The sequence below is a fragment of the Parastagonospora nodorum genome (assembly GCF_000146915.1).
Source record: "Parastagonospora nodorum SN15 chromosome Unknown scaffold_5, whole genome shotgun sequence".
NCBI lineage: Eukaryota > Fungi > Ascomycota > Dothideomycetes > Pleosporales > Phaeosphaeriaceae > Parastagonospora > Parastagonospora nodorum.
In genome coordinates, this window is record NW_001884553.1 from 1,187,004 (window position 1) to 1,208,643 (window position 21,640).

The 21,640-nt window shown below is 52.1% G+C and overlaps 8 protein-coding genes across 8 annotated transcripts; 5 read left to right on the top strand and 3 right to left on the bottom strand.

The window, feature by feature from the left end:
- Nucleotides 1–28: 28 nt before the first annotated feature.
- SNOG_03920 (hypothetical protein) lies at nt 29–1,679 on the top strand (the record flags this gene model as incomplete). The annotated part of the gene is made up of 2 exons (XM_001794413.1): nt 29–468; nt 746–1,679. The coding sequence occupies 2 exons, from the start codon at nt 29–31 to the stop codon at nt 1,677–1,679; spliced, it is 1,374 nt and encodes a 457-aa protein (XP_001794465.1).
- Nucleotides 1,680–2,324: 645 nt separating this feature from the next.
- On the top strand, nt 2,325–3,253 carry SNOG_03921 (hypothetical protein; the record flags this gene model as incomplete). Its single annotated transcript, XM_001794414.1, has 2 exons — nt 2,325–2,448; nt 2,472–3,253. The coding sequence occupies 2 exons, from the start codon at nt 2,325–2,327 to the stop codon at nt 3,251–3,253; spliced, it is 906 nt and encodes a 301-aa protein (XP_001794466.1).
- Nucleotides 3,254–3,834: 581 nt separating this feature from the next.
- SNOG_03922 (hypothetical protein) lies at nt 3,835–5,067 on the bottom strand (the record flags this gene model as incomplete). Its single annotated transcript, XM_001794415.1, has 4 exons — nt 3,835–3,954; nt 4,005–4,380; nt 4,429–4,490; nt 4,540–5,067. The coding sequence occupies 4 exons, from the start codon at nt 5,065–5,067 to the stop codon at nt 3,835–3,837; spliced, it is 1,086 nt and encodes a 361-aa protein (XP_001794467.1).
- A 490-nt stretch (nt 5,068–5,557) lies between these two features.
- On the top strand, nt 5,558–6,780 carry SNOG_03923 (hypothetical protein; the record flags this gene model as incomplete). The annotated part of the gene is made up of 2 exons (XM_001794416.1): nt 5,558–5,846; nt 5,921–6,780. 2 exons carry the CDS (start codon nt 5,558–5,560, stop codon nt 6,778–6,780), a joined length of 1,149 nt encoding a protein of 382 aa, XP_001794468.1.
- Nucleotides 6,781–7,051: 271 nt separating this feature from the next.
- Nucleotides 7,052–9,101, bottom strand: SNOG_03925 (hypothetical protein; the record flags this gene model as incomplete). The annotated part of the gene is made up of 3 exons (XM_001794417.1): nt 7,052–7,801; nt 7,972–8,441; nt 8,567–9,101. The coding sequence occupies 3 exons, from the start codon at nt 9,099–9,101 to the stop codon at nt 7,052–7,054; spliced, it is 1,755 nt and encodes a 584-aa protein (XP_001794469.1).
- Nucleotides 9,102–10,127: 1,026 nt separating this feature from the next.
- SNOG_03926 (hypothetical protein) lies at nt 10,128–12,067 on the top strand (the record flags this gene model as incomplete). Its single annotated transcript, XM_001794418.1, has 4 exons — nt 10,128–10,356; nt 10,553–10,755; nt 10,862–11,593; nt 11,648–12,067. 4 exons carry the CDS (start codon nt 10,128–10,130, stop codon nt 12,065–12,067), a joined length of 1,584 nt encoding a protein of 527 aa, XP_001794470.1.
- A 763-nt stretch (nt 12,068–12,830) lies between these two features.
- On the top strand, nt 12,831–14,839 carry SNOG_03927 (hypothetical protein; the record flags this gene model as incomplete). Its single annotated transcript, XM_001794419.1, has 5 exons — nt 12,831–12,925; nt 13,004–13,068; nt 13,141–13,410; nt 13,716–13,748; nt 13,803–14,839. 5 exons carry the CDS (start codon nt 12,831–12,833, stop codon nt 14,837–14,839), a joined length of 1,500 nt encoding a protein of 499 aa, XP_001794471.1.
- A 760-nt stretch (nt 14,840–15,599) lies between these two features.
- On the bottom strand, nt 15,600–21,576 carry SNOG_03928 (hypothetical protein; the record flags this gene model as incomplete). Its single annotated transcript, XM_001794420.1, has 8 exons — nt 15,600–16,787; nt 16,843–17,127; nt 17,171–17,377; nt 17,424–17,730; nt 17,924–17,959; nt 18,147–19,837; nt 19,886–21,487; nt 21,562–21,576. 8 exons carry the CDS (start codon nt 21,574–21,576, stop codon nt 15,600–15,602), a joined length of 5,331 nt encoding a protein of 1,776 aa, XP_001794472.1.
- Nucleotides 21,577–21,640: the final 64 nt, after the last annotated feature.

Consider the following 21,640-nt stretch of genomic DNA (forward strand, 5'->3'; position numbering starts at 1 on the left):
CTTTGGCTACCGCGACCCACTGTCGATGATGTTCAAGAATGAGAGTGATGTCGTCGCGAAGAAGGCAGAGAAGCGCTACGAGGTGTTGGCGAAGCAAAATGCCCCTCCATCCTCGACCAAGAAAGAACCATTATTGCCAGAGCGTACCACTTCGGAGGCCTGGGAATCCAACTTTGGTTGGCTTAATCAGAACGGCAGCACGCATGTCGTGCACACGCGCTACCCCACGCCGGAAAGCATGATTCGCGAAATCGTGCCCTCGATTGAGGATCAGGCACTGGGATTCTTCATTGGCAATTATGTTGCGCAACCAACGTTTGTTCCTAGAGGCCAATTCGAATGGGTCACGGAACTTCTCGCTCAACCCGTCACCGAAGATATATTGCGCCATAGCGTGAATGCTGCTACTTTAGCTGGCTTTGCAAATGCTACAAAGAGCCCGAGTATCATGAAACAGGCACAAACAGCGTACGTGTCGGCCCTTCGTTTGACCAACAGTGCTCTACGTTTCAAAGAATCAGCTGTCAGAGACAGCACTCTTATATCCGTGATTATGCTTGGTGCGTTTGACATCATGGATTGACGCTCATATCAATGCTAACTTCACATACTGAACTCTAGGCATGTATGAAAACTTTGTGTTTCAAGACCGACGGTCCATATCAGCCTGGGCCAAACATGTAGATGGCGCATCTGCACTATTGAACCTTCGAGGCAAAGAGCAGTTCCGAGGCAATCTTGGCAGACGTCTCTTCCATCAGTTCTACGGTGTTATCATGCTAGTCGCTCTTGAGACAGGTAGACCTGTGCATCAAGGAATACACGACCTCTATCAGATCATGACGCCCACATCCGACTACAGCATCCACGGTCGAGCATGGACAACCCGTTTGGTCGATGTCATGCACGCTGGCATTAATCTGAACAGAGACAATGATGCGGATCCGAAAACCATGGTCATTGCCGCCATGAACCTTGACCGTGAGATAGATGAGATCAACGCACTCATGCCTAGCGTTTGGGACTTCGAAGTTGTCCACCTTGAACAATCGTCAGAACACCTGCATGGGAAAGTTTACCACATATATTTGGACCCCTGGATCGCCCAGATGTGGAACAACGTCAAGTCGTGCCGATTGTGTCTTTTCAAAATCGTCCGCGAAAACCTCAACAAGGGCTGGGCACAGCACGATCCGCCCTTGTTTACACAAAATGAATATGAAGCGGTTAAAAGCACCGCAGAGGAAATCTCACGGTGTACAGTGGCAGAAATCGTAGCTTCGGTACCTCAAATCATAGGCATGGTTCCGTTTCCAGACGTTGATACAGCCAGACGACGCGCATCAGACCCGAACATTGACGTAACAAGCCCTGCACACAAAATCAGGCCGCCGGGTACATTCATCGATGCGACACGGTCGACTCATATGCTACATCTGATATGGCCTCTATATGCGGCTGCAGGCTTGGATCTGGTAACGAGCGAAATGCGGCAGTGGTCTATCGAAATCTTGCACTACATCGCTTTGCGGCTAGGAAATAGACAAGCCGTTGTTTTGGCAGATGAACTCAAAGAGGTGCAGCGCACTGGTATATTCACTACGCCCTATGCCGACCGCACGGCTGTTCCTACATCTCCGTACAATCGACTCGGCAGGATCATCACAGAGGAGGCTTAAGATCAATTAGATGTTGCCTTCTGGGCTTGGTAGTTGTCGTCACTATCTAATCTGCAAATCATGGTCCATGCCGAATCACAACACAAAGTCCTATTGTAAATGCTAAGAGAGGCCTCAGAGCATATGGATATGTTCTTACGTATCTGGGTTGCTCCACATACAGGAAAGAGTGAGTGGATACGGCTTGTGACGGCGCCTGGTGTCGGGAATATGTGGACGATCTAAAGAATGGTCCCCACACTAACGCGGACTTAGGAGCGAGGACGTCACTATCTCGCAGATACTAGCGCCATGGCCATCAAACCAGATCTTTGGGGATGTTATACGTATCACCATTCTTAAGAGATTAGACTCAACCTCAAGATCTTCGTACATTGTAACCAACCATTGGAACGCATTGATACGAAAATTATCTATTGCCATGGCTTCACAAAAAATACCCGAAAAGATGCAAGCAGCGCAGGTAGTCGAGGTATATCTCGTTGCTGTCTATTCATCTCGATTGCTAAAGCATCTTGTAGTTCAACAAACCGATATAGCATCCATCAGGTGCCTGTTCCAACAGAGCTCGCACCGAATGATTTGATCATTAAGGTCGCCGTTGCATCACTTTGTCATACCGACTCCATGGTACAGTCTGGCATAATGGGAACCTCGCTTCCATGCACTGGCTCGCATGAAGGCGCTGGAACAGTCGTCGCCCTGGGATCATCCGTCCAGGACTTCATCCTTGGCGAAAGTGTCATGGCCGGCATCATCTATCGTCCCTGTGCGTTTGTGCAGATTGCCTAGGGCCAGAGAACTATCAACAGTACTGCCAGTTTAGCGGCGGATACTGTGGTGTCACGACCAATGGATTTTTTGCAGATTATGCACGCATCGACGCCACCCAGGCTGCAAAGTTACCAGACAAGGTAACTTTCGAGACGGCGGCTCCACTAGCTTGTGCAGGCTGTACTGTGTATCGTGGCGTTGTACTTTCGGGCGTCAAGAAGGGCGAGTGGCTTGCTATTGTGGGCAGTGGAGGCGGACTGGGTCATCTGGGAGTGCAATTCGCCAAAGCATTGGGCATGAATGTCATTGGCGTCGATGCAAGAGACGAAGGCCTCGAACTGACAAGAAAAGGCGGCGCAAATATGGCGGTGGATGCACGAAAAGGCCACGAAAATGTGGTAAAGGAAGTCCACAAAGTCACCAATAACGAAGGCGTCACCTGTACTCTCAACGTCAGCGATGCAGAAAAGGCCATGGCAACGGCTTGTGCAATCACGAAGATGCATGGAACCGTCATTCAAATCGCACAACCAGAAAATGTCGCCATTCCCTTCCGCGAACTCATCTTCCGCGACATTCGCGTTCGGGGCTCACTTATTGGGTCGCCGAACGAGGCACGAGACATGCTGCAGATTGTGGCTGAACACAACATCTCCGTGGAAACGAACGCGTTCAGGGGCCTGGGGGAGTTGGAAAAGTTGGTGCATCTGGCGCACAGTGGGAAGATGAAGGGCAAGGGGATCATTGTGATGACTGACGAGCACGTGCCAAAGGAGAAGGAGATCGGCGCAGCGTTGTGATGAAGAATATAGTCTACAAAGCACGCAGACGACGAAGGCGCTTTTGGACACTGTATCGATGTCTCAATCAACGTGTATCTTGTTTCGTTGGGGACACCAATCTGATGTTGTGATGTACATGCCTTGACGGTTCAATTGAAGGGGAGTCTTAGCACCGCGCAGGGAATCGACAAGGAAAAGGAAGGACGGGAAAACCACCTACGCGAGGGCGGAGCATGCAGGGTTTCAACGGATACGCGAAACGCCCAGCACTTGGACGATGTCATGGCTCAAAGCTTGGCTCCAAAACATGGATAAAGAACCTGTGTTTGCGCAAATCAGATGGAAATATTGCATGCAGATCACGAGCAGGGGTCAAATTTGCATTGGTGATGTCAGAGTCGTTCGATCAACGCGTGTGCACGAAACAGGGATTTCTCTGAACGTCATGATAATTGCATTTCATTTCATACGTGCAGCGCAGCGCAGTAGTGTACAGTCTTTTGCGAAAGTGGTATCTATGGCAACAGAAATGTAGAACGCCGTCGACCTGCCAAGCGACGAACAATAATAATACAAGCAGTAAAAGGACTCGGGTGCGATTAGGCCTTGAAGTTGGCCGTAGTCCACTCCTCGTACTCTTTGGCGAGCTGCCGTTGCACCCAAGGGATAGTGATGGCGGCCCATACACCAGCCCAGAGGAAGGGAAGGACCCAGCCGACCTGGGGACTGTTAGCACAGGACTGGGTGATGCGGAGACCAAAGTACATACGACGTAGGCGGCATCGCGCTGAATGGTAAAAACAATGGCGGTGCAGACGGCGGAGCACACGATTGCGCCAATGGCCCAGAACAGCGTCATGCGGTGCAGCATCTCGCGGAAGGCCTTGCTCGCCTGGTATCGCAGGTTCAGCCGCTGGCGGAACTGGGTGCCTCCGGAGCCGTCGACAGCGCAGATGTCCTCGATGTATGCGTAGATGCCGGGGCGGAGAGGGGCGCCCTGAGGCAGGGACGAGATGCGGCAGGGCGCGGGGACCTTCATGATGCGGAGGATGTCGACGATGATGAGCTCGACGCCGATGGCGAACAGCATGGTCGGGGCCGGCATGGCGAGGACACGGATGGGCGGGTCGTGGGGGCATGTGCCGCTGTGGGGGGTCAGTCTCGTGCTCCTTCAGACGGGCGGATGGACGTACGCAATCAGCTCAATCATGACAAAGAACCATCCGACGGACAGATTCCAGTGGAACCAGTCGAGCTGTCGAGTGTTAGCGCATGGCGGATGCTGTGCTTGCTCGCATACTGACATAATGTCTCTGGGCGCCAATGACCCGGCAGTTCGAGTTCTTCCTCCACAGGCGGGCAAAGCGCACAAAGTACTCGACGATGGAGACGGTTCCCAGCAGGGCGGTGCTAATGCTGAAGACGGCGTTGGCCGACAGCTGGTCGCGCGTCAGACCGTACCACATGCCAAAGTACATGCCAATGGGCATGAGGATGCAGTCGACGAGGATGAGGAACCAGAACCAGAAGATGGCCTTGCGGCGGGTGCGCAGCGAGTAGTTGAGCGGCGGCGGGCGCCTGAAGTCGGGGTCGTCGTAGGTGACCTGCGTATGGGGGTAGATGGCGTGCGCATTGGGCGAGGCGGTGCGGCTCGCGTTGGTGCTGGGGACGGCGGCGGGTGTTGTGCTGCGCGGCTGTCGCTCGTCATCGTCGCTCGCCCCGTCGACCTGGATGCCCGGCACCGCGAGCGTGTCTGCGTTGCCCGCCGTGAGGGCCGTCGCCGGGTGGGTTTCTGGCCGCAGCGGCTCTGTTGACGTCTGCTGCGTGGCCATGGCTGCGGAAGTGGTGGTGGTGGTGGTCGTCGTCGTCGTCGTCGTCGTCGTCGTCGTGGTCTGCACCGGAAGGGGGGGGACAAGCAATGGTAAACAATGCCAAACACTGCCTCGTCGCGGCCGAGGGAGCTTCACAAGTCTTGTCCGGAAGCCGGCGGCTAGTGTTCGTGGCTCGGCGGGTTTGCGTATCTTGGGGGAAAATTCGGGCGGGAGTGGTGGTGAAGGGTCAGCAGCGCTGCGAGCAATTATCTCGTGAGCCGGCTGCTTCCAGCGATGATGTAATGCATGCAATTCCGGGTGATGGCACTTGGCGCCAAGCCGATCAAGGGGCATTCACTCCCAGACATGCAGACATGCAGACATGCCCAGACGCGGCCAGTGAATGACCTCGTTGACCTCGGCAGCGCCAGTGACCTCACCGCTCGCCCTCGCAACCCCCTGCACCGCCGCATCCTCCACCTGCACCCTGAATATGTGATAGCCACCCCTCATGGCCGCTGCTATAGGCCTCCTCCTCCGTCTCCGCTCCTGTGCGCTCCTCTTCCTCTTACTCTTCCTCGCCGCCTTCTGCAAGCTGACGGCTGCGCGGCCCATGCGGACCCGCCCGAGCAAACGCCTCGCTCATCTCCCCAGTCAGCTCCTCTGGGAGCTCGAGAAACTCGCCCGCCATCGTCGACATCTCGTACTGCGTAGGCACCGCTGGCCTGGGCATCCAGAAGCCGTTCCGCTGCGCGAGCCGCTGTGCCGACCGCGACTTCGACACGTTCGAGCTGGTCACGGTGAGCCGCATCCGGCCGCACGTGTCGCCTACGGTGCTGACAGAGACAGGCGTGGAACACCGGGCCCTTCCTATCCGACTCGTGCGGCTACATTGCCCTCTCCCACTCTCCCACCAACCCGCGCCTTATCCTCGCTTTCCGCGGCACCTATTCCATTGCCAACACCATCGCCGACCTCTCCACCATCCCCCAGGACTATGTGCCATATCCTGGCCGCGACGACCATGAGACAACCTCCGACTTCCTCGTCCCGAGACAGAACGACCAAGACCCGCCGCCTGCGGACCCCCCAAAGTGCCAGAACTGCACCGTCCACACCGGCTTCTACTCGTCCTGGCTCAACACGCGCAATGTCATTCTACCACACGTGACCGAAGCGTTGGAAAAGTTTCCAAACTACAAGCTGGTCTTGGTGGGCCACTCGCTGGGCGGCGCCGTGGCAGCACTGGCAGGTCTCGACTTCAACGCACGTGGATGGGATGCCCATGTGACCACCTTCGGCGAGCCCAGACTCGGCAACAACGAGTTCAGTAACTACATCGATGAGCGCTTCAACATCACCCCGCACCACGAGTCCAACAAGTTTCATCGTGTCACGCACGCTGGCGATCCAGTGCCCCTGCTTCCGCTCGCCGAATGGGGCTACAGCATGCACAGCGAGGAGATATTCATCTCCGAGACAGACTTGCCCTTCTCCATTGCCGACGTGCAGTACTGCGACGGTAACGAAGACGTCCACTGCATTGCTGGCAGTGACCGTGACCGCCCCTCCTGGGCTGTACCGGCCCGCTTCAAGTTTTGGCAGCTGTTCTTTGCACACAGAGATTATTTTTGGCGTCTTGGTCTTTGCCTGCCTGGTGCAAGCACCGATCCTGCCGAGTGGTATCCGAAGAACCCCACAGACGATCAAATCCCTGAGCTTGAAGAACTATAATACCCTAGCTATCCTCTTGCTTAATGTGCTGACGAGAATAAATGTCATCTGCTTTTTTCGTTCTAGCCCGCTCTTCACACCTTCAGTTTGATTGTGTTATAAATAAACATTTATTAGCATTCTAAGAGAGAAAATAGTGCCTAACCCATCCAAGACCTAAGGTTTAGCTAGCATTTCTTAGAACTGAAATGGATATTATTACACTCCTTGTTCCTTGTCGCTCTGCAACAGAACATCTTAATTGAAATTTTCATCGTCTCCTGAGGTATATTTACTCAAGTAAGTATATGCGTCCCTCAAATGCCTTCAGCTCCCCCTCCACATGCTCATCTGCGCTGCTGACTAATAGCTCCTTCTTATCGTCTTTGACGCTTGCTGTAAACTCCAGCTTTTGGGCTCTGTCCGTGAAATTGCAGATCGCGAGCGCCTTCTTACCTTGCCAACTCTTGGTGAAGCAATACATGTCAGGATGCTCAACATCCAGGTCGTCGTACTCGCCATGCACAAGCAAATCATTCCATTCCTTGCGCACTTTTAAAATGCGCTTCCAAAACGCTAGCACCGAAGTCTTGTCCATTTTCTGTTGCTCAGCGTTGCAGGTTGCAGCGTCTTCGAGGGGTCGCATCCAAGGCACGGCTTTCGAGTCTGGTGGACTGAAGCCGTTGTGAGGCGCGGTAGACCAGCTCATTGGTACTCGAGCGTGGTCTCGGGCGAGGTGCTGAAGAGAAGCCTTCGCAGCTGCAAGAGCTGTGGGGTCACTATTGGTTCGCTGCGCCACCATTTTGTAGTAGTTGGACGAGTCGACATCCTTGTACTCGCTCATATCCCAAGTCTCTGGAAAATTTGTCATGCCAATCTCCTGCCCTTGATAAATGAACAGCGTTCCCGAGAGCGCAGCCATCATTAGGGCGAGCATCTTCCCACCAGCGACGCGATGCTGAGGCGCATCGGATGTGAAGCGGGTGACACTACGGGATTGGTCGTGATTCTCGAGAAATACGGTTGTCCAGCCATCGGAAGGCTGCCGAATAAGATCTTGGGTTCGTGCTATCGCACGCTTAAATTGAGGGAGAGTCCAGTTACGAGGTGTCGTCTGAAACTTGTAAGGACCTTGGCCAACATCTACAACGTCCTAAAGGTCGAAAGTTAATCCGGCTTGTATCGATACCAAGAAGACCAGGTTTTACTCACAAATTGAAAGACCATATTCAGCTGCTTCTCCTTTGCAGACACATACTGTAGCACACGTCTCATATCCGGTGTATTTGGGCACTCGCCAACCGTCATGGCATCGTACTTTTCCAATATTACGTTCATCTCCGCCAGAAATTCGGCCATCCTTGGTCCGTTGCAATATTGATAGCCTGCAAATTGCCACTCCGAAGATGGATCGGTTATTGGTGCATCCAGCATCTCGCCCTTGCTGTACATATTTACCGTGTCGACACGGAAACCGTCAACACCGCGTTCTAACCAGAATTCCATTGCGGATTTGTAGATGGCCTGTCGAGTTTCGGGGTTCTCCCAGTTCAGATCGGGTTGCTCAGGACAGAATAGATGTAGGTAGTACTCTTGTGTGTGCTCATCCCATTGCCACACGCTGCCGGTAAAATTGCCAACCCAGTTGTTTGGTGGCTTGCGCTCACCATTGACATAACGTGCTGGTCGCCAAATGTACCAATCGCGTTTCGGATTATCTTTGGAAGACCGAGATTCTCGGAACCATTTGTGCTATAGTCATTAGCATCAAATTCACATAAAATGGTGAAAACAATGAGCTAAGTACATACCTGGTCAGACGTATGATTGACCACGAGATCAAGGATGATGCGCATGCCGCGAGAATGCGTCTCATCTATCAAACGCTCCATATCTTGCAACGTGCCATATGGTGCGTATATGTCTTCGTAGTCGCGGATGTCATAGCCCATGTCGACTTGAGGAGAGTCATACATGGGACAAATCTGAGGCGAGATTAGTTGTGACCTCATCAAAGATTGTCGTAGAACATGAGGCGCACCCTGTCTGATGTTAGCAAGAATCCGAGACACGATGCAGAGTACCAAGTTAAGTGCCTCGCCTGCATGCGCTTGACTGATGATAGGTCCAGTCAACACACGCACGGGTAGGTCACTCATTCGGTACATGGACCCAAAAGTCACGTACCAAATCACATCCACCCCTATCGAGCGAATGTAGTCCAGTTCGGACATGATGCCTTTCAAATCACCAATGCCATCCCCGTTGCTGTCCTTGAAACTAGCAGGATATATTTGGTAAACGACGCTATCTTTCCACCATGGTCTCTGTTGCACGGTCATGTTGAGGATGATTAGCCGGAGAAAGCTTTGCAAACGACGAGAGAGTGTGTAGCAGGATCAAGAAGGGGAAGTGATTCCTTGTAGGAGCGAGCAGCACTCAGAGTTAACTTATGGCTCCTAACCATCAACAAGTGCCAATGCAACAACGATTCGATCGGCCACGAACCCAGCTGTCCATCAACGGTAGTGGATCTGTGCCAAACGTTCTCAGCCGGTAGGATATCGGTAGGATATCGGTAGAATTTTCGGTAGAATTTTCGGTAGGAATGTTACACGCTGCAAGCCGGTCCGACTGTAGATCTATTATAGAAGGCTTCTAGTTCCGCCCTCTTTTTTCTCCACGACTACACCCATGGGGGTGGAGTACAACGCTCTCCACCTCGTTGGGCCATAAGCGAGAGGTTGGGGCTTGGGAGGCGAAATGTTTGGCTTATGCACGCGTTGCGAGCCGACATCCATCCAGTGACATCTTCGCGACCGTCTCACTAGGCTGGCGCGGTGATTGCTCTTGATGCAGCTAAGGCTGCGCTTGCTTCTGGCCGGACACGTGAGGGGCTTAGCGCCGTGCTGCCAATGTCGGGCCGGCTTTCGTCCCATCACAACCTCCTTTTCCCTCCCAAATCTTCTCACGGTCAAATCTTCGGCGGCACTTCCCCAGATTCGAAATGGCTTTCTCACGCGATCGGACATGGGGATAACATGGCGGCGGGCTCATGGCATCAGTTTTGAGTTGTGGCGTCTCTCCCCGCGCGAATTTCCCCATACACCAACTCTCGCTTCTCGACTTGGCATACAGCGACAACCGGGGCACCACGGTGTCGTGCACTGTGCTAGACATTCTATAAAGGCATCTGGTGGTTCCACTAAAAAAGTCCATCATCAATCTGCAGATTGAGTTCCACGGTTCTCAGAAGCATTGCATCGGCTTTGAGCGGTTCCCAAGCCATTCTCGGGCGCTCATTACATTAATTCTATACACCTCCCGTGGTTTCAGGAGACACCGTCACCTTTCACCACCTTACTGTCATGTCTCGCCGAAACAGCAGCGTGGTCGCCGTCGACCCTGAGCAGCAACGAAAGATCTCAATCGCGTTTGCAAACAATGCTCAGATCACCGCCGATGCCAATAAAGCCACCCAGGCTGAGCAGAACATGACTTTGATGCAGGGTATTCGGCTGTACCCAAAAGCCGTCGCCTGGTCGGTTCTGCTCTCCGCAGCCATCATCATGGAGGGTTTCGACAAGGTTCTCATAGGTGAGTGAAGGATGTTATATCACGTGTTGGAGACGCTTCGACTGACATAGAACACGCAGCTAATCTATTGGCTGTGCCCGCTTTCAAGCGAAGATTCGGGTCACCAATTGCCGATGGGTCTTATGAAGTCACTGCCGCATGGCAAGCAGGTAATGGAGCCTACGTTTGCGAAATGTTGAAGCTGACTTTTTTTTAGGACTTACCAATGGAGCTTATGTTGGAGAAATGCTTGGTCTGATGATCAATGGTATCATCGCGGATCGAATTGGATACAAAAAAACTATGATAGGCGCTTTGTTCTTCGTGAACTTAGGTATGTCGCAGTTACAGGACGTTTTCATGGGCATTGCTGACTTCTTTGTAGCAATCTTCGTTGTTTTCTTCTCGAAAAATATAGAGGTATGTCGATCGATGGTCCATATGAGGCATTGCTGATTTTGTCCTTCACATAAAGATGCTCTTGGCTGGCTTAATGCTATGTGGAGTGCCATGGGGAGTATTCCAGACGCTGACGTGTACCTACGCAGCTGAAGTTTGCCCGGTGCCACTCCGTCCTATTCTCACAACATACGTCAACCTCTGCTGGGTCATCGGTCAGTTTTTAGCATCGGGTGTTCTGAAGGGTGTCGCGGAGCGTTCCGACCAGTGGGCATACCGTATCCCCTATGCTTTACAGTGGCTCTGGCCTGTTCCTCTCATGATTGGCATTGCTTTCGCTCCGGAATCACCTTGGTGGCTCGTCCGGAAGGATCGAGACGATGATGCGAAGAAGATGCTTCTCCGCCTCACATCTCCTGCTAAGCATCCAGAATTCAACGCCGACGAAACTATTAGCATGATGCGCCACACCAACGAACTCGAGAAAGCTGCTTCATCAGGTACATCGTACCTAGACTGCTTCCGGGGCACTGATCTCCGACGGACTGAGATCGCTGCCATGACTTGGTTCACACAAGCTTTCTGTGGTGCTAGCCTCATGGGATACAGCACTTATTTTTTCCAGCAAGCTGGACTTAACGATTCGAATGCTTTTTCAATGAGCTTGGGGCAATATGGTATAGGAGGAGTCGGCGTCCTAGTGGCATGGACACTCATTCCTCGTATTGGAAGACGCACGCTATACATATGCGGGGATTTCGCGATGGTCATCCTTCTCGTCATCATCGGCGGACTTGGAACTATACATCAAGGGAACGTGGGAGCACAATGGGGGATAGGTGCTATGCTTCTCGTATTTGTAAGTTGAACGCAGCCGGTGAGGGACACAGCCACTAACTTCATACCTTTGCAGGCTTGCACATACAACGTCACTGTTGGTCCCATTTGCTATGCGATTGTAGCCGAGATTCCCTCGACCCGCTTGCGACAAAAGACCGTCGTTCTTGCCAGGAACTTCTACAATCTCGCATCAATCGTGGGCAATGTCCTCACACCGCGCATGCTCAACCCTGGCGCATGGAATTGGGGCGCCAAGGCCGCATTTTTTTATGCAGGATCATGCTTTTGCTGCTTCTTGTGGGCGTTCTTTCGTCTTCCTGAGCCGAAAGGCAGGACATACGGCGAGCTGGACATCTTGTTTGAGCGCCGCACACCTGCCAGGCAGTTCGCCAGTACAGTTGTGGAGAGCTACCACGTGAGCGATAACGACAGCGATCTCGGAGAAAAGAAAGGTGCTTCGACCCATCTTGAGCAAGTCGAGAGCAAGAACTGAGGAAAACGTCCAGGATAGCCAAGACCAAGAGCCCAAGATGGTGTATGTAATTAAGCGTTATATGTAGCGTGTCGTCTAGACATGTGAAAGTTTTCATTCACAATTCAATTGGCACGATTGAACGCTGATCGTGATATTTTTGTTTTCCTCTGTATGCTTTTGCTGAGAATTTCAGTGCTGAGTGAAGATGTTATGAACAAACCGGCCCGAACACAATTAGCCCAGTTCCAGAGTGAATGACACTCCGCGTGTCGCCATTCGGAGGAGTAGCCACATTCGGCGGAGCGCATTTAGCTCAATGTTGCACATGCAAGCACGAGTAGTTAGATATAAAGATTAGATTTTGGGGAAGCAGGACATAAAGAGAGTGTATCTGTCCTCTCAATGACTAACGAACCATTAGAAGAAAGCAAGCCACACTGCGTCAAGTCCAGCTCCAGAGTTGCCAATACATACAGAGCATGACGGACGCTCGAACGTGCTCTTCCATACTTCGTAGCACGCCCTGCCCTCGGTTAGACTGAACTAGTCTGGCCAGGTGTGATGTACGATCTAGCGAACCGAGCCAATCACGTGGCATGACCCGCTAACTTACTCCGCAGTTCGAGCTTCCCGACCCCAGACTTCTCCATGCTTCCCACGCCGAGGGCCTTCGACCGTACAAGAGCACCTATCGCGACATGACCTGCTGCAATGGAACATCCGAATCATAAAAGAGCCTCGAAAGCTTGTGATGCATGCAAGCGCCGCAAGGTAAAGTGTAATGGCCAGGAAAGATGCCAGCAATGTGCGCATCTCGGCCTGCGATGCGTTTATTCAGTGTCGGGCAAGCAACGATCACAGGGGAAAAGAGGGCATGTCATTTCAGAATTTAGAAGACAGACAGCCACCGTGAACGCCACTTCTCCACCCCTCCTGCCGGCTATTGCGGTACAGGGTCAATTTCCAACCCAACTCTGAGAGCGCGACACAGTCTATGGAGAGTATTAGCAGCAGCCCCAGTAGGTTCATCGGAAGGCAAGACTTGAGCTGCCAACGCAATGATTAGACGCAAATCGCCTGACTCGCTCCAGCTTCTCCTGCGTCGCCCTTTCCACTGCAATACAGCAAAGCCTTCTTCTTGGACCTCATCCCAGATTACATAGAAGGCGTCTATCCAGTACAGCCAGTCATCCCAGAACATGAACTACGGCAGTACATCCATATCATGGACACGGACCAGGAAATCCGCTCCTTCATCTATTCCTTCGGTGGCGCCACTCTCAACTTGACGCGTTATGGAGACAGTCGAACAGATAAGGTGGTGCATACGATTGGCCACCTAATGGATTGCTCGATTGATAGTATGTTGCCAGCCCGACGTCACTATCGCTCCTCCGTCATGAGGGCCATGCAATCTATATTTATTCATAACTGCCTTATGAGTAAGACTCACTTAGACGCGAAGCGGATGAAGTACTGCTCGTGTATGGAGTTTCGTCTTCAGTCAAACACGTTGCAGTGAGGCATCTACTTAGTATCGCACTTGCATCTTTGTTCCTAGGCACTCTGCTAACTGTGTCCAGGGTAAGCTTAAGTATCCTCAGCCCGAGAAATTTAGTAACTCGGTCATTACACATGTATTAACTTGTGCCCTATGGCTGAATAGTCTCCAAGGAGGTGACGCTGCCTTTTTCTATATGTAAGCTATAGTTGTGAACATTCTGCTCAAACAAAAACTGACGAACGTCTCAAGGCGTGATGCATATAGCAAACATACAACTGCTTCGTATCGACAACCCAGAACTAGCAGCCACGCTCTCACCCCCGGAGCGTTCTCGCCGCCAGCGCATGTATTGGCAAGCCTACATCCATGAACGATTCCTGGCTATTTTGGACTACCGCCACGCTATAATGCCCCCACTGTATACACTACCAGAAGACGATTGCACTATTCCCGTCCAGGTTCACGAAGGTTTCAATCAGATCATCAAGCTATTCCGTCTCCTAGACACGGATTTTCTGCAGTCCTGGCTGGACACACAGGCTAGTGGCAGTACTGGTACTGTGACGAGTTCGTGGGTAGAATCAAAGTCACGCGAATTAGAAGGTGACCCAGAGACCGATGCAAGAGATCTTGCAAACCTGTCGGCCATGCAACGCGCCGATCTAACCATAACGCGAGAATGGCTTCGCACCCTTGTGTGGCGACTTGCAATGGGCCAGACACTACTCTCATCTCGCTCATCTAAAGAATGCTTATCGTTGCTCTTCCCAATCCGCCTCTCGCAAACACTACGCCACCAGGTGTCTAATATGTCACGCCAAGACATCGGAGTTCATGGCAGCTCTATAACGCAAAAGCTTTTTGAGATAACGGACACTATTGCTGATGTACTCATTCATGTGCCAGCCGCCACCCTCGACGAAACTGCTCTTCGGATAGACGACTTCCTATTCATCCTCGATTTCGTATTATTGTTCCCACAGCTCGACCAGACACGGCGAGGTATCCTGTTGGAAAAACTCGAACGCTTGCAAACCATGTTTCCCGAAGCTGTAAGCAACGCAAGCAGTCCAAACCTGCCAGTGGACATACAAAGTCCAATGGGAAATGATCCGTGGTATCAAGTGACACAGAGTAAGACTGCAGCAGGGTTGGAAGAGATTGCTGAAGCACAGGCTGGCAACACAACAACCGAGATACCACGATTGGAGGTCAGACATGGACAGTTGGCAACTTGGAATGTCATTTCGAAGAGACTCAGCAAAGCGACGTTTGGACCGGCATGACGTGGCAACATGGAATCTCCATTCACAGTCAGGTAGGTTGAAGCATTCAGTAAAGCCCTCGTTAATTCAACTACGTACACAAAGTAATATTGCTGGCTGCTATTTTTCTGATGAGTTCAATGATTATGAAACACAGTAGGGATGCGGAGAAATTCAGAATATAGGATAGGATGGACAGCCGTGTTAACTTATAGGAACTTTCAAGTGCGCGAAACTTGGTTCTTGCAGCATCCCTAGACTATGCAACCATGAAGATATGGCTTGTGTTTCAACGAAGCCCATATGTCTTCCCTATCGTACGAGCGCTTGGTGACAATATTGACGACGCTTGTATGCTCTTTAATAAGAGCCCGGCATCGTGGCAGGAGCTTCTACAAGTACAAGGATGGTGAAGCGCAAACACATGGTAGAAGATCGAGTCGACGATGGAGGAACTGTAGTAGGACAAAGAAAGGACGGCATATGACTGAGTCACATGAGAAGCATGTAACGCAATAAATCGTTCAATTAAGAGCCGCAGCCAACCCGAAGGCCTGTATAGGGATCGAGTGTCACGCGTACATATTTCTGAGCTCGGACACCTTGGTGGAGGTAAACAGTAAACTGCTTCTCGAGGTCGTTGACGAATATCTGATGTAGAAACCAAAGTTGTACTTTGGCATGTACATTATGGTCGCGCCCAGCCTGAATACTACAGCTTTGTGTCGCACCCCTGGTGCTTTAGCTATGAGATCGGCCCCCAAGGATTTACAATATACCTCTAGTAAGGAATGCCGTTTGTGATCAGTTGAAAGCGATCATATACACCCGTACTCTGACTACCTGCGGACCTTTTCACACAGTCTCGCATGAACTCTGCAGCACCTCTCTCGTCTCTATCCAGCACAAACCGATCCCTGAAATTTTTGATGGTATCAGGTTTGAAGCAAGGCAGACCCGAGTCCAGCATAACTTCCACAATATGACTCAGATGGTTGGCGTGCTGCCTTGCAGCGAGAAAGGCCTTCACAGTCAGCTCCTCAAACCAGCGGTACGGTTGAGCTGTAGTGCTGCCACCCATGACTGCAATCATTTCCGCGGTAAGCTTGAAGGGCGCTCGCTCGAATTTGATGCCACCTGGAGCGATATCGAAACAAAAGCCAAAGTCGATGTGAATGATATGGCCCATGTCATCAATCATGATGTTCCCGTTATGTCGGTCCTTGAATTGCAACAGAAAGGAGATGACGCTGTAAGCTGCCATACTTTTGACAAAGTTGCTACGTGCTTCTTGGTAGCGGATGGAGTCCTCGTTTCCGTAGCGGGAGATGAAATACGCGTCCAGCCGATTCACCGCTTCGCGGCCGAGCATATCACGAGAGATCGAGTTGGGAAGGACATCAATGACACCACAACCAGGCGCCGTAGCCGTAACACGATACGGGAATACCCAAACATCAAGACCGACGGTGTTGAAAATGCCGCGGAATGCAGCAATCATCTGAAGGGCGAGCACGTCCTGGCGACAGTCGTCACCAACCTTGAAAATAGCAGAAAGCCATGTCTCGTATGTGTTACTTTTCTGGGAAGAGCGATCATTGTCTTCGGTTTCCTCGATGACACCCGGGGTGGAAGGCTTGTTCTTGCGGATGCGGAAGGTCGCCATGAAGGGTGTCTTGGCATGAGATTGGAGAGGTTTACCAGACTTGCGGTCGATACCAATGACTTGACCGTCGGGGTTACTCGGCAAGTAAACACCAACTTCGACTTGTATCTTACGGAGCTCTTCCTCAATCTTCTGCTTTTTGACTTCTTTTGGTTCGTGCAAGACTGAGCGCAGTGTACCAGAGATGCCGGTTACTTCATTAAAGAAAGCAAACTCGCGCTCATAGAACTCACGATCCTCAGGCGAGAAGCTTGACTCAAGACTACCCATAACCTTGTCGAGCGTTGGTTTGACTGGATCAGGCTACATTGAAAGTCAGTATAATAACGAGCCGTCACATGAATGGACTACTTACAACTTCGGAAGCCTCATCCTTGTACGCATTGGCCTTCATGTTCCAGATGATCTGGTGTGCGAATAACTGTGAGAACTTTGCGGTCTCGATGATGTATCTCTCGACATAACCAAGTACATCGTAGCGAAGGGTCTGAACGATCTGGTAGACATAGAAGAACATGACATCAACGGAGTGACTCTCAAGTGCCCTCATTGCATACTGTATAATGAAGGGATGGTTGCCATAAGCGGGCATGAAGTATGTGACTGCCGTGATTGGGTTCAAAGGGGCCCAATATAGAAGGTACTATCGTTATTAGCATTGCCAACAGCCTGCTGAGAAAACGTACCTTGAGTTGAAAGGATACATCACCTGGCAACTGACTCCCTAGGAGTATTTCGAGAGCGTCGGGCTCGTCCAAGACCCTATGTGGAAAATTGAGCACCTGCCAGCGGACTTCGCTCGCAAGGCGTTGAGACTGGAAGCGCTTGACAAGATGAACAGCTATCGCGGGGTTCTCCGCCCAGGCTGTCTTCAAGTGGGCAGTCACGGCGGCCTACAAGCATTAGTTCCGAGGACAGGCGTCTGTTTTGGGGACTTACATCGGGCAGTGCTGCCCTGCTGCTGCTCAGGGTAAAATTGTGTTTCTTCGTATGGTCAAGTGGGAAAAGCCAGACCAGGAGACGGGATTGTTCATTAGCAAGTAGCATGGAGAGCAGGTCCTGCTTTGCCTTGAGCTTGGAGCCTATATCTCCAACTGTGACGATCTTCCCAATAGCGTCCAAGTTCACCTGCACGTCCACCAGAATATGGGTCTCCGCCTTGATTTGCAATCGATTGCCTCCGAAGGACCACCTGAGAAGGTTAGCAGGTACATACAGATGGATCAAGACATGCTCACTGTGGGGCCTGCGCAAACCATGCCAATGCGGCGGTCAATATTCGGTCGAGTAGTCGCCCTTTTATGGCCGATGCCAAGGTAGTACAATGGCGAGCAATCTTGAGACCCAACAGAATGATGTGAAAATATGCCTCCCTCGCGAGTGGTTGCGAACAACCTGCACTCATTGCATCAAGAGTGATGTGTATAAGCCGGACATACACACGCTCGACATCCGATTTGCTCAGACGCGATGCACTGAAATGGCTTGATAAGAATTGTAGAAGACGAAAATGTGGTGCTATGAGATTGTAAATTTGCTGCTGTCGTTTCGACAACGCTTCTTTGTCAGTTGCAGCAAACTCTTGTCTGCCATAGAAAGGGTCCGCATGCCTGTGCAAGTGTCAGCAGGTAATAACACACACATCTAGCATACCACACTCACTTCAAGGAAGGACTGAAGATACCTCGACGCTTGCGTACGGTAGTCTCCCAGTTCTCTGCAATGGCAACTAGGATGCGGGATTCCATACGGGGATTCTCCTTTGTGACGCTAGTCCACAGGGAGATACCAAGCTTGATGGACTGCTTGGAGAAAACCGCAAAAGGTATGCCTACAAGGTGGTGAACAATGGGTGCTTGGTCTGTCTTCACTCTGCACAACAATGCAGCTGCTCTACGCAGGATGTCCCGCAGCTCTGCAATCGTAACATGCTTATGGTTCAGCGTGCGGTTCTCCAGATCTAGTAATAGATTTGTTGCGTCTTGTAGACTGCGCGACAAATAGCTGGGACGAGATCCCGGTACTGCGCCATTTCGTAGCCACTCTTCTTCTTGATCATTGACACCATCCAGGAACTTGTACTCCTGGCGCGTGGTATATTGAGTGATGAAGTCAGACGCAGTGTTGATGTTGATACCTTGACGTTCAACGGCACCCAAACGTTGATCAGTGGATGGAATCACAGACCCCATCTCCAATGCGAACGATCGGCCCAGAGAAATGTGTCCGAAAGAGGCTTCGTCGTCGAACTCGGATAGATATGTTTGCAATAGTCCTTTGACATCGAGCGGCGCAGTGTCCAGAGCATCCTTCACCCAAGCTGTTGCCCGCTTGTGCAAGGCAGACAAAGTCGCACGGCGGAAGGAATAGTCGTCCGAGAGCTCCACCATGATGTTGGACTTCTTCGAGGTGAAGGTAGACTTCCAGGTGTATTCATCAGTCTCCCCTTCCAAGCAGCTGTACCACATGATGGACAGTAGTTCTAACAAAGCGAAAAGAGCGCTCTTCTGGCACAGCGTGGACGGCACCTCATGTATGATTAGATCCGCACATGCTGCTGCAGCTTGTTGAATGCGCGCAATACGATGGCAGCACGCTGAGAAAATAGTCGCGAGCTGTTCTGCCAAGTATGGTGTCGAGAACGACTGATTTTGCCCAGAGAGTGTCTTCGTCAGATAGGTTCGGATGGCTGTCGTTGTGATCGCAGCCATACAATTGCCAACGGCGCCAGAGCGTAGTTTTGGATCGAGGAAATATGCAAGTGCCTTGGTACAATCGCCTGTGCTAGCTCTTAGATCCTCTACTAGGTACGCTGTACTCAAGAAGACAGCCTCCTGGTAGCTGAGGGATCTAGTGTCGGCTTCACATGACGGTAACAGCCTTCCTAAGCGTCGCTTCTGCTCGGCTGTGTGCTCAGGAGACTTGCCACGACGAAGGACCGTGTTCAACTCAATGTCGCTCTCAGAAAGAGAAGGCCGTTCTTCAGCAATGAGTGGCTGACTAAACCGGGCTAATGTTTTGAGCTCCTCTCTGTATTCCTTGCCCAAGTCGGACAGTGTGTCAAATCCATGCACGACGATGTTGAACCAGGCATCGCGCTGTAGACCGATGATTGCGTCGCTCATGTCTGACAAGTTGTCGGGATTGGCATTGCGCGATAGGAGAACCGCCAGAGGTTTCAGCAGCTGTGCAATCTCTCGAGCGGCTAGTTCTGTGTCATGCATGTGGCGGTGAGATGTTTCCGGAGCGTCACCTTTGCTGATAATTGCGTCAAGTAAGTGTGATAGGTATAGTTCATACGCATCGTCGTTGGCAGATATAGCGGTTGACATGTTCAGACGAGCACTCATGACCTAGAGGCTAGTTAGCATTTTAATGGGACGACCCGAGCCTGCACTCACAGCTTCTAGGATTGCGGTATCATCTTTTACAAGGGCATCGTGGGCCAGCTTCGAGTACACCTTGAGTAATGATTTAAACTCTCCAGGCGGACTGTGGATTCCAAGAAAGGCGGAATCAGTGATGATCTTCGCATCGACTGCCTTGCTCGCTCTTCCGACTTTCTGGATGAGCATGGACAGAGCAAGAGCTGTAATTTTGGCATCTTTGCAGTTGCACGCCACTGACACGATGGTCTCAACAACGGCGGAGTGGACATGGTGCGGTTCTTCGATGTCGCTGGGGGTCAGAGATATAGCGCTGCCGTTCTGCTGATTGTAAACACCGCCACGACCACTCTTAGATGTGCCGTGAAGCGAGGGAGATGCAGCAGGATTCTGGCTCGGCACCGAACCTGCGCTGATGATGTTGCCTAAGCTGTATAGTGTTGTGATTATGGCGTCCTGTGGCAGCAGACTGAGAACGGCCGCAAGAGCGTCGGCCGCGACTGGGGTGGTTCGGTGATCAAAGTTGCCTTGGACAATGACGCGTGGTAGTGAGCGACCCAGACTCGATGCGAGGGGCGGCGAAACTTTGGCGAGAACAGCCATTGACTTCAGCACTGTTGAGCTCAGTTCATGGTCTGCCGTCTGTGACGGATCGTCAAGCACATTCTCGAGCCACGCGTTGAGGAGATCGGCGTCAGCGATGTCTTGGTCGTAGACGGTGCAGCACAAGTAGGTAATGAGGACCTTGGCCTTGACGGAAGACGCTTGTCGCTGTTGCCAGGCAGATGCCACCCGCTGGAGGTAGTCGAGATCACTCTTCAAAAACTCCATCTCCTCGACGGCGATTCTCGTCAGGCCGTCGGCGAGCGCATCGTCCGAGCTGTCTGCGACGGTCTCGGCGCTGAGCTTCGACGACCGTAGATGGTCGAGAATGCCGTCGCCCTGCTCGCGATCGGGGGCTTCGACCATGATGGAGGCTGATGCCACAACGAGCCGGAGGAACGAGTCGTGCAGAATCATCCCCCCCAGCGGCTGTCCGGCGGCTGCGTAGTGCTTTGCGTAGCGCTTCCAGTCGCGCAGCCCGTGTTGATGTGGGCGCGCATTACGCACAATCGACAAGGCAGTCTCGAAAGCAACCAAGAACTTTTCCGACAGCGCCGCCCGCACATGTTCGACAAGCTGCAGCCGGTCGTACGAGTTCCAGAACTTGGCGTGTCCCGCGGCAGCATTCAGGAAGCCCAGCAGAGACAGACTCTGGGTCATGACCCGCGCAAGTCCCCGCCCCGCAGGATAGTCGTCTCTGTCGTCTTCGTCGAACTGGTCTGCCGAAAGGTCCGCCGCTGTGTCCGTCCAGCCCTCGACATAGCTCGTGATGGCCACTGCCGCCTGTGCATGCAGTCCATGGCGGCTGCCGAGCGACAGCACGGCCGACGTTAGGTTGTATGAGAGGACTTCATACGGCGACGGCTCGATGGCTCGGACGTTGGGCGAGGGCGCCAGTGTCTGCGTGTAGACCTGGGCCAGGTATGCCGCCAGGCGGTCGAGGAGCGGCCCGGCCACGTCTTTCGCCCCGACGTATGGCGCTGCCTTGCACAGTGCAAGAATGGCTTCGAGCTCCTGTATTTTCTACGCCACGTTAGCCCGCCCTGCCAGCAAACGCGTCTCCTATAGCAATTTTAGCAACCACCTACCATTGCTGACTGCATCTGGACTCCTTCCCTGCCCACCCCCGCTCCGTTTGGGGCGGCACTTGCGGTTGGACATCGCTTG